This window comes from Saimiri boliviensis, chromosome 10, assembly GCF_048565385.1.
Source record: "Saimiri boliviensis isolate mSaiBol1 chromosome 10, mSaiBol1.pri, whole genome shotgun sequence".
Taxonomy (NCBI): Eukaryota; Metazoa; Chordata; class Mammalia; order Primates; family Cebidae; genus Saimiri; species Saimiri boliviensis.
In genome coordinates this window covers 96,785,378-96,799,281 of record NC_133458.1, presented here as the reverse complement: position 1 = coordinate 96,799,281, position 13,904 = coordinate 96,785,378, and the positions used below count along the sequence as shown (strand labels likewise).

Sequence of the window (13,904 nt, the reverse complement as noted above, 5' to 3'; positions counted from 1 at the left end):
GAAAAGGTGCTTGGCTTACCTGTCTATATCTCTTTCTGTCTATTTTTCTTCCTAGTAAAGTAGTCTTTCCCTGTGTAGGTTACAGCTAAGTCTGAAGTAGCCATGGAATGGTGTTATATTTTATCTTAAATCTTAATTGCATAAATATGGTATCTGAAAAAGGTTGTGGTGACTTTTCTGTGCTAAGAGGGGTCCTTTAATATAGTGGGCTCAAACAACGAAGGTTTTTTGTTTTGTTCTGCTTGTTTTTTAGAAACAGGGGTCTCACTTGTCACCCAGGCTGGAGTGTAGTGGTATGACCATAGCTCACTGCAGCCTCAAACTTTGAACTCCTGGGCTCAAGCGATCCTTCTGTGTCAGCCTCCTGAGTAGCTAGGACTATAGGCATGTACCACCATCCCCGGCAGTCAAACAATCAACGTTTATTTCTTGCTCATATTTTATGTCCTTTGCAAGTTGACAAGAACTAATCATTGTGGTTATTTGTGGGCCTGAGCTGATGCAGCTGCCTCCATCTTGCGCCAATCGTAGTGCCAGAAGCAAAAGAAATTGCACATTGATAAATTACGCACTGATGCCTAAAAGCTTCCCACCCAAAGCAACACATTCCACTTCTGCTCACATTTCGTGAGTTAGAGCATGTAGCTTCAGGCAGGTAGGGAAATGTAATCCTACCGAGTGTCTTGGAGAAGAACCTGAACTGTTTGATGAACAGAATCCTTCTACCATTGTGTTGGTTTTCAAGGAAGGAGTGGGAAAGTCTTTGAAAACTCCCCTGTAACCCATAAAGTTATATCCTAGAAGCCAATCCTTTCTGTGTACGTAAAATTACTGGCCTTTTCCTGTGGCCACCACGGTCGCAGAGAGCAGAGCTGTTTGCGAACGCACTTCAAGAAGTGGTCACAGCTTGAGGAGGGAGGGTCGGGACAGGAGCAGAGGCAGATGGCATGGCACTAGGCCAGGTTCCATGTGACCTGGATGCCCGCAATGCTGACCTTGGTTTTGCTTATGCTTATGTTTGTTTCTAACCTATATGTAGCAAGTACCACAGTAGAAAAACTTCTAGAATGGCCTGGCTACTCAGAGCTCACTCTTGAAAAACACTGGGTTGTAACTCTAAATTAGCATCTGCTACATTGTTAAAGAATGTTTTACAATAGGGCCCAGATGGGTTAGGAATCTTAGCTGCTTCTGTTGCAACACCAATTTGTGGAAAGCAGTGTTAAGCATTTTGAAATATAAACATGAAAAATAAAGGGTGAATGATGATTCCCGACAGTTGGGTGTCTAAAAAAAGAGTGGAATCATGAGGCCAGTGTGGATGATGGGAAATGGCGTTCTTGAGGTTTCTGCTCTAGATCTGGTTCCATCAGTTGGGATGAGTCCAGCCTTGTCTGCTTCTCCTGGGAAGAAGGAACTCATAGTCACACTGGAGCAGGGAAACCTCTGCTGCGTGATTCTGCCCAGCACGAAGCTCCGGCTAAATGGACCATGTTTGCTAGCGTTTTTTAGGCTGCAGAGAACAGGGGCACCCTGAGGCTCAGTATGTTCATAGGGATTTATCACAAAGATACACAAAGTAAGGAAATTCACACCTGGTAGCCTCAGCTGCGGTCAAACCCACATGTGCTGTGGATTTTGGGGACTCAGCACCTATCTAAATGTCTCAAATTCAAACTCCTTGAGAGAGGAGCTCTAACTAGGGCTCCCTGTCACCCGCCATTACGGAGGGGTTCGGTGGAGCAGACACTTCTGTGGTCATGGTGGCTGGAGCTCAAGGAAGCCCTTGAGAGCCACAGCCTCTCCTGTCTCTCTGTGTTCATTTCTCCCACATACTCGCCATACTTGTGATTCCTTGTTCTGTGTCTGTCTGCCCAGTTGTAAACTCTGTGAGGGCAGGGAGCCACTTGACCTCTGGGTGCCTCAGTTTTCTTGTGTGTAAATTGGTGGTAACAGTGCCCCCTGCCACCTAGGGTTGTTGCAAGGATTGAGTGAGAAAATAGAAAATATCAAATGATTTGCTCATGACTGACTGCCAGCCCCAGCCTAGGCATTTGTGCATATAACTCACTTCATCCTTACAGCAGCATTTTGAGGTAGGAACTCTTACCTTGGGGCAATCAAGGCACAGAAAGGATGGCTAACTTGCTAACAAGTGATGAGTCTTATAATGGGTGATCTTATAATAAAGTCCCATGAACAGACATAACCTGAGATGCCCCTGTTTTCCGCAGCCTAAAGTCACCAGCAAACATGTTTGATCCATTAAGCCGGAACCTCCTTCTAACTTGTTCATGAGTCACAATTTGAACGCTGCTGTCTCTAGAGATCCCAGACGCCACGGATTTAACCCTTATGTTGTCCTGCCTCTCACCCTGTGTACAAAGCCTTACATCAATGCTGGTGCCTGAGTACAACACTTGGTGTTAGCTATTCTCAGACTAGGCCCTGCTGCGGCCCTCGCCCCGTGCAGGGCTGCCCATGAGGAGGTGCTCAGTGGGTCTCTGTAGAAGGAATGAAGAAGGCTACAACCTCATGGAGTTGTCCCACCACCCTCTGGCCCTGCTCACCCCCTCGCAGCTATCCCTTGGGTCACGCTGAAGGTAGAGCACTGCCATGTGACTTGCAGCTGGCAGAGGCTGCTGGGCAAGGTGCCCAGGTTTGCTGCGGCAGTTCAGGCAGGCAGGGCCGGGTCAAGGAAAGGGAGACCATTTGCCATTACCTTTGAGCCTCTCTTTGGCACTTGGGATTTCTCAGATGCAGAGCTTTAAAATAGCAGAGTGGCCGGTGAGTTCTTACCCTTCTTTATAAAAGAAGAACCAGGGAAAGAAAGCAAAGCATTCTGCTTTCTAGAAGCCAAGTCAGCTGGAAGCCACCTTCTGCAGCTCAAGAGAGGGCCTTGGTTACAAAGAAACACAAGATCATGGTAAGGGTACAACAAAAACATGGTGCGATGCCAACCAGGCAGAAAGTCAGTATAAGCGCAAATGCACGCGGAGAAAAGCTGAGAGGAAGTGCTCCAGAATGAGAATAGTGGTTACTGCATGTGCGTGATAGGGAACTTAGTTTATTGTTCTCAAATTCTTTTTTTTTTTTTTTATTTCCCAAGTTTTCTTTAGTGAGCAGGTACCATCTTATACTTACAGAAAATTATTAAAACTTAGAATGGAATATATGGAGAACAGCTTTGTAAATTTTCTTTTTAACCTTAGCATCTCAGTTCTAAGAAATTCACATTCCCTCTCAGGGCCCCGTGGGACAGGCAAGGAAAGAAAGAAGCCTGGGGTGAAAGTAACACTGAGTGTGTATCTGTGGTTTCTCTGGGGCCACCTCATGATTCAGGAACAGAGTCCTCGCTGCTGTCCAGGAGGCAAGACCCTTTCTGGGTCAGTCATTTCCTATTGGGTCCTGGTGACCTCAGAAAATGTTCATATAGTATTGTTCTATCAGGACCCATTTCTGTTTCCAGCATATTAACACTTCCTGTTGTTTATCATTTTATTTTTGTCTTGGGATCATTTTTCTTATACCTGAAAAACTCTATTTAGTATTTATTTTAGTGCTGATTCTGTAGCAACAAAGTCTCAGTTTTTATCTGGAAAAGCTTTATTTTGCCTCTAATTAAATCAATTTAATGGAAATTAATTTAATACGATAGCATTGACAGATTTCAAGTATATAGGTTGCTGACTTTTGAGAAGTCGTATGTATCTTTATATTCATGCACACATACATATATACATGCACACGCACACACATGACCATGTAAGAGGGCGAGAGCAGGCACCGCAATCCAGACACAGAACATTTCTGTCTTCCCAGAAATTCCCCTTACTCCCCTTTGCAGCTAATTTCTCCCTCACTCCCATCTACCCTCTGCCTCAGGGAACCATTGTTCTGATTTCTAGATCAGATTTTCAGAATCATCTGTATGCAATCTTTTTTTTTTTTTTTTTTTTTTTTTTTTTTTTTTTGAGATGGTGTCCCGCTCTGTCACCCAAACTGGAGTGCAATGGCACAGTCTCAGCTCACTGCAACCTCTACCTCCTGGATTCAAGTGATTCTCCTGCCTCAGCTTCCCTAGTAGCTGGGATTACAGGCATGCACCACCATGCCCTGCTCATTTTTGTTATTTTTAGTAGAGATGGGTTTCACCATGTTGACCAGGCTGTCTTGAACTCCTGGCCTTAAGTGATCCACCTGCCTCGGCCTGGAGTGGTGAATTGCCCCTGGGATTCCATTGCCCTGGGAACTAACCCTCTCTGAGGGCAGAAAACCAGAAAGAAGAGGAGTTGGGAGGAGATGCCTCTGCAAGTCCCAGCTCCCTTCAGGGCTCTGTCACTGCCAACAGGCTCTACCCCCACCTAATGACTGCTGGGATTACAGGCATAAGCCACGGCACCCAGCCCTATGTACTATTTTAAGCCTGGCTTCTCTCACTCAGCATACTGTCTGTGACATTCATTCATGATGTGTTCTTATTTCATTTGCATGTATTGTTGAATTGTGTTCTACTGTATGAATATGCCACGCTTTGTCAATCCGTTCACCTGCAGTTGGCCCTCTGCGTGAGCCACCAGTTACTCTATTATAGCCAGGACTGGAAGTTCCTTCTTTAAAAAAAAAAAAACAAAACAAAAAGCAAAAAAACTGTCAGAACTCCTGATTCTTTTCAAAAGGCAGGTTTCTAGAAGGGGAAGTTACTAAATAGAAAGTTTTCACAGGCTGTTGACACCTATGGTGTGAAAGGGCTTTCCAGAGGCTTCTGCAGATTTACATTCCCACCAGTGATATAGGAGACTCCTGACTCACCGTACATCAACAGCATTTTTCTATCTTACTCTCTGATCTTTGCAAGGATGCAAAGCTGCAAAATTGTATGCAGCAGTGCAGGGCATTTTACACTGAGTATAAACCGGTAGGTCCAGTATGTACTTTCTTCCTGAGTTTGCAGAATTTTCAGTCACCTCACTTCTTTAACCTCTCTCTCACTGAGTTGCCGATGAACCTGATCTGAAAAGCCAATTAAGATCATTGCTGGCATCAGCATTTCAAATGGAAGGGCAGGCAGGCAGGAACTCTGGTTTCTCACCGCCCTAGCTTCTAGTGATTGCTCTGGAGTGGTGCTGTCCACCTCAGAAGCCCCTGGCAGCATGTGGCTCTTGAGCACTGGAAATATGGTTGATCCAAATTGAGGGGTGTGGTTAATGTAAAACACATGCCGGGTTTTCAAGCCTTAGTATGAACCAAAGGAATGTAAACTATCTCATTAATAAAGTTTGTTTTGATAGGCTGAGCATGGTGGCTCACACCTGTAATCCCAGCACTTTGGGAGGCCGAGGTGAGAGGATCACTTGAGTCCAGGAGCTCAACAACCAGCCTGGGCAACATGATGAAATCCTGTCTCTCCTAAAAATACAAAAATTAGCCAGGGATGGTGGGGTGTATCTGTAATCCCAGCTACTCAGGAGGCTGAGGCGGGAGAAACACTTGAATCTGGGAGATGGAGGTTGCAGTGAGCAGAGATCGTGCCACTGCACTCCAGCCCGGGTGACAGAATGAGACTTCATCTCAAATAATAATAAATAAGTAAATAAATTTGGTATGGATGACCTACTGAAATATTTTGAGTGAATTAGAATTGAAACATATCATTGAAATTAATTTCACCTGTTCACTTTTTATTAATGTGGCTACTAGAAAGTTTTAAATTACTGGGAGGCTTGTGTCATATTTCAATTCAATGGAGCTACTCTGTGGTGTTCTTTTTCCATTTGAAGACCTGCCCTTCCCCAATCCCTGCTTCCTTTTCTCCAGAGCATCTTCTGTGCATCTTCTGGAGGCTCTGCAGACCTTTTATTTAGTTTGGAAGATCACACTGCAGGATGGGACTTGGGCTCAGGTTTCTGTGAGGAGCCTGGAGTGGTGAATTACCCCTGGGATTTCCTTACACTGGGAACTAGCCCTCTCTGAGGGCAGACAGCCAGAAAGAAGAGGAGTTGGAAGGAGATGCCTGTGGGGGCCCCAGCTCCCTTCAGGGCTCTGTCACTGCCAACAGGATCTACCCCCACCTGCCTTTGCCTCAGGAGATGGCTTTGGGTGGGGACTCACCCGCCTCCCATCTCCTCTGCTTCATTTCTCCACTTGGTGATCCATCTTTTTGTTCTGTGGTGGGTCCTGTTTTCCCGCTGTATCCATTAACTTGGTTTCTTTCTTTGGGTATTCCCTGGAGCTGCTTTACCAGGATCTCCAACTTCGGTCCCCATTGGTCTGGACCACTGGCCCGGGAAAGCCCCACCCTTTATCCAGAACAGCAGACCAGCTCCCAGATACCTAGCCCTGGCCCCAGCCCACCCTTGGCCTTCTCTTTGCCTGGAAGGGAGGACCAGACCCTCTTCATCAACTGGACCCACCCTTTACCCCATGAAGAAAGGAAAGGATCGCCTCCCAGGGCCAGCAGATCTCTGGCTCTCTGGCGTTTGTGGTAATGAGTACCCATGAACTTTGAATTTATCTCCAGTCTCCTATGGTATGGTTTTGGTCTGCCCTCAGATTCTGTTTACCAGGGCAGAGTTTAGTTTCTCTGCTTTCTCTTCTGATATCCATACCTTGTTAAGTTCTTGCTGCATTGAGCTAACTCTGCACACCTGATTTAATCTCAAACAAGGGCTCTAGAAATTACAAAGCAGCCTCCTTGCCAGATGGCTGACGTGTATTATATTGCTTTATTTAGGTGGTTGTAAATCAGAAGACTTTCCTTCCGTTTCTGCTGTTGATGGCAAGAGGTGGAGATGTCTGTGGCGGTGATTACAGGAAACGTCTGGGAAGAGAAGTCACTGTTTTTATGGGAATCGCAGGCTTGGAAGAGACAGAAGCAGTGAGTAAAATGGGCCCCTCGTGGTAGGCAGGCAAGATTGGGAGAGGAGGGATGAAGGAAGGTGTGCAGTACCCTTCCTGGCTCCTAAAGAATGGAGCAAGGCATTGAAAAATGCTAAATCACAAAGTGAGAAGCACTTCTTTCCAGTTTTCTCTCAGCCTTGTGATTATCTTAAAGAAAAGTCTCAGTTCTGTGCTACTGTGTCTTTAACATCTCTCAAAGGCTCCCAAGAGAAAACAGGCCCAACCCTGGAGCTGTTCCAGGCAGCAGGACTAGCTGGAATAGAATAACATTGTTGTATTTCTGGTGTGTTAAGTTTTGTGTGACTTTCTATGTTGTTGCAAAGGATATTTTTTTCTGTCTTTAATGGTGATGTAACATTCCTTTAAAATTAATATATTAGAGTTTTCAAAACTCAATTGAAAGCCAAAAGTTAAGCAAATAAAGTACAGGTAAGATTCAGTTATGGCAAGAACAACAAAAAAGTGACTGTGGCGAGGATGTTTAACATTTAGAAAACATGGTCCTAAAAGAAGAAGGTACAGAGAGTAGTCTGACATCTGGGAGTACAGTACTCGATTTTAAAATGATTTTCTTGCCAATTTTATTCATTCATTCGCCTTGTGGCGCAATAAGTTTTTTAAGTCTTTCTTTTCTTAGATTTTGCAGATTCCAGAAAGAAATTAGAAATTGAAGATTTAAAGAATGTTGTTTTAAAATATTCGGACTAACTTCAAAGAATGATGCCAGAAACTTAAAAAGGTATTATTAACAGCTAATTTAAATTTAATACTGTCAACTGGTATGCTCTAAATGAACCACTTTCTAAAGCTAGGGATCCTAAAGTGGGTCATAGAATTGACTGCTATAGAAAATAGCTGAGTGCAGTGGCTCATGCCTATAATCCAAGCATTTTGGGAGGCCGAGGCGGGCAGATCACTTGAGGTCACGAGTTTGAGACCAGGCTGGCCAACATGGTGAAACCGTCTCTACTAAAAATACAAAAATTATCTGGGCCTAGTGGCACATGCCTGTCTAGCTACTTGGGTGGCTGAGGCAGGAGAATTGCTTGAGCCCAGGAGGCAGATGTTGCAGTGAGCCAAGATTGTGTCACTGCACTCCAACCTGGGCCACAGAGTGGAACTCTGTCTCAGAAAAAAAAAAAAAGGAAAAAGAAAAGGCTGGATTAGCATCTAATAACCTTTACTGGAACAGTAACCAGTCATTTTCATCCCTTTAAGTTTTTTTTGGTATTGCTTGCCCTTCTGTTGCTGATAATTTTAAATTGTATGCTTCCCTGCTCAACCATTTGGTTCTAATGAGAAAGTTATTGTGTGGGGTCTAGCTGAGAATCCCTATAAGGTTTGCAATGTTTTGCAGTTTGATAGGTAAAAAACAAAACAAAACAAAACATGGAAGTATGTCAGAGAGCGGGAGACTCATGTGCCACTTGGTGGAAAAAAAATTGAGAACCACTGGACCTGAATGTTAACAGATGTGGCTTGTGAAACATAGTAATGATGCTGATAGTGTTATAAAAGATCTATGAACTTTTTTTGAACTCTTAAAAAAATTTTTTTAGTGATTGCCATTCTAACTGGCGTGAGATTGATCTCAATGTGGTTTTGATTTGCATTTCTCTAATGACCAGTGATGATGATCATTTTTTCATATGTTTGTTGGCCTCATATATGTCTTCTTTTGAAAAATGTCTGTTCATGTCCTTTGCCCACTTTTGAATGGGTTTGTTTGTTTTTTTTCTTGTAAATCTGCTTTTGTTCTTTGTAGATTCTGGGTACTAGCCCTTTGTCAGATGGGTAGATTGCAAACATTTTTTCTCATTCTGTTGGTTGCTGGTTCACTCTAATGATTGTTTCTTTTGCTGTGCAGAAGCTGTGGAGTTTAATTAGATCCCATTTGTCTATTTTGGCTTTTGTTGCCAATGCTTTCGGTGTTTTAGTCATGAAGTCTTTGCCTATGCCTATGTCCTGACAACGGATGCTGGAGAGGATGTGGAGAAATAGGAATGCTTTTACACTGTTGGTGGGAGTGTAAACTAGTTCAACCATTGTGGAAGACAGTGTGACAATTCCTCAAGGACCTAGAAATAGAAATTCCATTTGACCCAGCAATCCCATTACTGGGTATATATCCAAAGGATTATAAATCGTTCTACTATAAGGACACATGCACGTGAATGTTCATTGCAGCACTGTTTACAATAGCAGAGACCTGGAACCAACCCAAATGCCCATCGATGATAGACTGGACAGGGAAAATGTGGCACATACACACTCTGGAATATTATACAGCCATAAAAAACGATGAATTCGTGTCCTTTGTAGGGACATGGATGAACCTGGAAACCATCATTCTCAGCAAACTGACGCAAGAGCAGAAAATCAAATACCGCATGTTCTCACTCATAGGCAGGTGTTGAACAATGAGAAGACATGGACACAGGGAGGGGAGCATCACACACTGAGGTCCGTTGGGGGGGACTAGAGGAGGGACAGTGGGGGTAGGGAGGTTGGGGAGGGATAACATGGGGAGAAATGACAGATATAGGTGACGAGGGGATGGAGGCAGCAAACCACATTGCCATGTATGCACCTATGCAACAATCCTGCATGATCTGCACATGTACCCCATGTTCCCTAAAGTAAAACAATATATATATATAATTTTAAATATATATATATATATATATATATGTTTATAAAATTTTAACTGTTTCTGAAATGCATAGGTTTTCCTGCCCAGACAAAGGACAAAGTGGCCAGTTCTAAGCCTTTCGACTTCCAAGATCATTTTACACGTGCAGGGATGCCTGTACAAGAAGAGTCTGAAGGATCTTCTGTGGGATTTTTTTTAAAAATTATTTTTATTTTTATTTTTTTTGAGACGGAGTTTCGCTCTTGTTACCCAGGCTGGAGTGCAATGGCGCGATCTCGGCTCACCGCAACCTCCGTCTCCTGGGTTCAGGCAATTCTCCTGCCTCAGCCTCCTGAGTAGCTCGGATTACAGGCATGTGCCACCATGCCCAGCTACTTTTTTTTGTATTTTTAGTAGAGACGGGGTTTCACCATATTGACCAGGACGGTCTTGATCTCTTGACCTGGTGATCCACCCGCCTCGGCCTCCCAAAGTGCTGGGATTACAGGCTTGAGCCACCGCGCCCGGCCGACTTAAAAAATTATTATGATTTTTTGCTGTTAGTGTTACAAGAAAGGTAGTCAGTGCAATTTTTGGATAACTCAGATGAGCTGAAGCATTTTTTAATGCCCAAATCAAATAGCTTGCACCAAATTTTCAAGGGTTTTCAGAGAGATGCCTCTCTTGGGAATCTAATCCCGGGAGCTCCGTGCCAGCTCTCCCTCTTCATCCTGCACCTCTGCCCTCCCTCTGTCCCGCTTCATGCCACATGGGGCCATTGCTTCTCCCTCCTTCTCCAGGGTGCTTGTGTATAACAGACTTTGCTGAAGGTCGAGGACACAGGAGAGGAGGTTATAGCACAGCCTAAAATGGACAACAGTGACTGAGACATCGCTGTCCCTAGGTCCCTTGGCTCTGGGTGCCACAGGAGACTTCATGCTGTCATCTCTCTCGTCAGCCTATTTTGTGCTCAGACCCTGTCTCTCACCAAACCCACAGGTCCTCCTTTCTCACTTCTGGGCCTGCTCCCTGCTTGGGGAATGCAGAAACCTCAAGCCCTGTTAAACTAATTATGTAAAATAATATACGTTTCCATCTCTATCCCAGTCTAGGATCAAAGCACACTTGTGTTTTATAATAATAAAGAAGTTTTGATTTTAAAAAAAAGGTTGGCCATCTCTGGTCACCTGCCTTAGTGATGTAACCCTCAAGTGCAAACAATTAAATTAAGATTTTTTTCTTTAATGCGTCTAAGATAAAAGTTTTTTTTTAGAGACAGGTGACATTCTGTCACCCAGGCTGGAGAGCAGTGGTGTGATCATAGCTCACTGCAGCCTTGAACTCTTGTACTCATGTGATCCTCCTGCCTCAGCCTCCCCAGTAGCTAGGACTACAGGTGTGTGCCACCATGCCTGGCTGATTTTTAAAAAATATTTTGTAGAGATAGAGGTCTCACTGTGTTGCACAGGCTGGTCTCAAACTACTGGCTTTACCTCAAGCTGTCTCCCCATCTCAGCCTCCCAAAGCACTAGGATTACAGTCATCAGCCAACTCGCCTGGCCAGAAACATCTTAAGCATGGCTCCTCCTCCTGTAGGTAGAGAAACCCCAGGACCAGTGGGAGGTGGGGTGAGCTCTTTCTGTAGCTTTTGCTTTACTGATGATGTCATTGGTCTCTCATTGGTCTCTTCAGGGGCTGCGCAGAGTAGCGGGGGCCCTGGAGGCCGACCTGAATCCTGATTTCCCTTCTGCTGAAAGGACACATGCAGCCAAAGATGAATTTGGGAAAAGTAACTGCTTGCTACTTTAACTATGGAAGAGGAGGCCCCTAGTGAGATGGAAATAATCCCGTCAGAGGCACACCCCCACATTCAATTAGTGAAAAGCAACCGGGAACTTCTGGTCACTCACATCCGCAACACTCAGTGTCTGGTGGACAACCTGCTAAAGAATGACTACTTCTCGGCTGAAGACGCGGAGATTGTGTGTGCCTGCCCCACCCCGCCCGACAAGGTGCCCCGGGGACAGGGCCGGGATGGGCAGTGTGTGGGCCCGGGAGCTGGAAGAGGTCTCGCCCTGTTGATCTGAGTGCAGAGTGTGGGAGATTGGTCCAGCGGGCAGGGCTGCACTTGGGGTACTAACAGCACACAGACGCCTGGGTTAGCAGGTTGCGCAATCAGGTATTTCACTTCCATGTTTGTGTTTGGAGCAAACCCTGACATCTCGGCTCTCATTGCTGTGTGTTTTGGTTCCCAGACACTTCATTTTTAGATCCCCTTTCTATTAGGAGGGAAAAAGAACATAAGTATAAAAGCACCCCCAGCAGTGATGCTCACTCAGTGCCTCTGAAGGCTGGAGGGCTGCTCGTGGCTGGGTGACACTCAGAGGGGAACTGCCTCAGGTTCAGGAATGATGGCATCCCACGGTGGGTCCACAGTGAAGACTCTTCCCCGCTCCACCGTGGGAAGCCTTACCAGCCTTTAGTTTCACTTCAGCTTTGCGTCATTTTCTGAAAAATAAAATGGAGACCACAAATTCTTTTATGGTTAGAGGAATGACATGACCCATTTGTGACATGACCCCGCTGGGACTCAGAAGAGACCAGGACGATTTCTGGGGGAAGCAGTAGCACACTCGTGTGCTTTGTTCTCTCTTGATTCGTTTTCCTGCATTTTTAACAAGAAAAAAAGCCATTTTTAACATATGGCCTGATGTCCTCCTGCTGTGTGGCCTGGGTGCCCACCTCATTATGCCCAATGGGTGGCTCTTGCCCTCCACACTTCACTGTCATTCCTGCACGGCATTGCGTCAGGTCAAAAGGGAAAAGGAGAAGGCTGGGTAGCGTGGCTCACACTTGTAATCCCAGTACTTTGGGAGGCTGAGGCAGGACGATCACCTGCAGTCAGGAGTTTGAGACCAGCCTGGCCAACATGGCGAAACCCTGTCTCTACTAAAAAAACAAAAATCCAGGCATGGTGGCGCGTGCCTGTAATCCCAGCTACTTGGGAGGCCGAGGCAGGAGAATCCCTTGAACCTGGGAGGTGAAGTTTGCAGTGAGCCGAGCCCGTGTCATTATACTCCAGCCTGGGCAGAGCAAGACTCTGTCTACAAGAAAAAAAGGGGGAAAAGGAGGCAGAAAGAGAATCCCATGGCTAGATGGGGCTCTAGTTGTGCGTTTGTCCTTTTTATTTTTAGGGTCATGGAAGCCTTCTGGTTTCTTAGAGCTGGGTGGTTTTATGTCTTGCTCGGGAGGTCATTTCGCAGCTTTTGGGGCTCCAATACATTGACTGTCACAGCACCTGGGGGGATGGGGTAGCTACCGGCTATGGTAAGAACTCAGAGCCCTGCCCTGAGTCTGCCTGAGGGTCCTTAGAGTAGGAGGACGCCCCTCATGCCAGCCTGTGCCCTCATGCTTGTGTTGCCTCCAGGTCCGCAAAATTCTGGACCTGGTACAGAGCAAGGGCGAGGAGGTGTCCGAGTTCTTCGTCTACCTGCTCCAGCAACTCGCAGATGCTTACGTGGACCTCAGGCCTTGGCTGCTGGAGATTGGCTTCTCCCCTTCCCTGCTCATTCGGAGCAAAGTCGTGGTCAACACTGACCCAGGTAGGAGGCAGCCCCAGCGAGACCACAGGCACCAGTGCAAGCAGGGCCCCGGGGTATGGAAACGGCTGGACCAGCCCTGAGTGCCACCTCAGGAAGCAGGCCCAGGTGCTATTTTCATTTTAGAAAGGAACAGCCGAACCCTGTGACCCACGTGCAGTCCGGGTGACCGCAACTGAACTGCCCACACTTTGATGGTCTGGTTTATAGGGGGCCTGTGGACGTGTGGGAATGGCCTCTGTTCTGACCCCTTGCTTTCTTCCTATCCTGACATATGTAGACATTTTAATGGCTGCACAAATTCAAGGTTGTATTTTTTTTTTTTTCTTTTAAAAAAATATTTAGCTGGACATGGTAGCACACCTGTAGTCCCAGCTACTGGGGAGGCTGAGGCCTGCTTGATGCCAGGAGTCAGAGCTGCAGTGAGCTATGATTGTGCCACTCCACTCCAGCCTGGGTGACAGAGTGAGACCCTGTTGCTAAAAAATGGAAAGAAAAAATTAAAAAAGCCTTGCCAGGTTTAATTCTAGGCAAAGTATTCTTCCGTCACCCTTGGGTGCCAGTCCTTATTTCCAAAGCATAAAGTGGGAGACCCCATTAATTAATTGACTAGTTCAATAAGAATTTTTTGCTGAACCCACCACATCCCAAGACCCTACCCTGTGCTGGATGTCAGGGAAACAGTGGTGAGCAGGCACAGATAGGGTTCCAGCCCTTGAAGGAGAGAGACACATGGAAGGAGCTTCGAGTCTGCTGGAAGAGCCCTCACAGAT

At 45.8% G+C, this 13,904-nt stretch overlaps 1 protein-coding gene across 8 annotated transcripts in view; it reads left to right on the top strand.

Annotated features, from left to right (window-relative positions):
• Positions 1-13,904, top strand: part of NOD1 (nucleotide binding oligomerization domain containing 1) — a 67,878-nt gene that overhangs the window by 12,033 nt on the left and 41,941 nt on the right. For 3 of the 8 annotated variants that reach the window (XR_012512191.1, XR_012512192.1, XM_074379651.1), the window contains exons 2-6: positions 6,734-6,877; positions 7,538-7,639; positions 8,768-9,363; positions 11,225-11,544; positions 12,960-13,134. Coding sequence is in view for 6 of the 8 variants with exons in the window: in XM_074379651.1 (XP_074235752.1) it covers positions 11,344-11,544; positions 12,960-13,134 (376 nt within the window). In the remaining 2 variants the exon portion in view is untranslated. The remainder of the gene's footprint in view (positions 1-6,733; positions 6,878-7,537; positions 7,640-8,767; positions 9,364-11,224; positions 11,545-12,959; positions 13,135-13,904) is intronic. The other 5 variants (XM_074379653.1, XM_074379652.1, XM_074379654.1 and 2 more) reach the window with 5 other exon arrangements.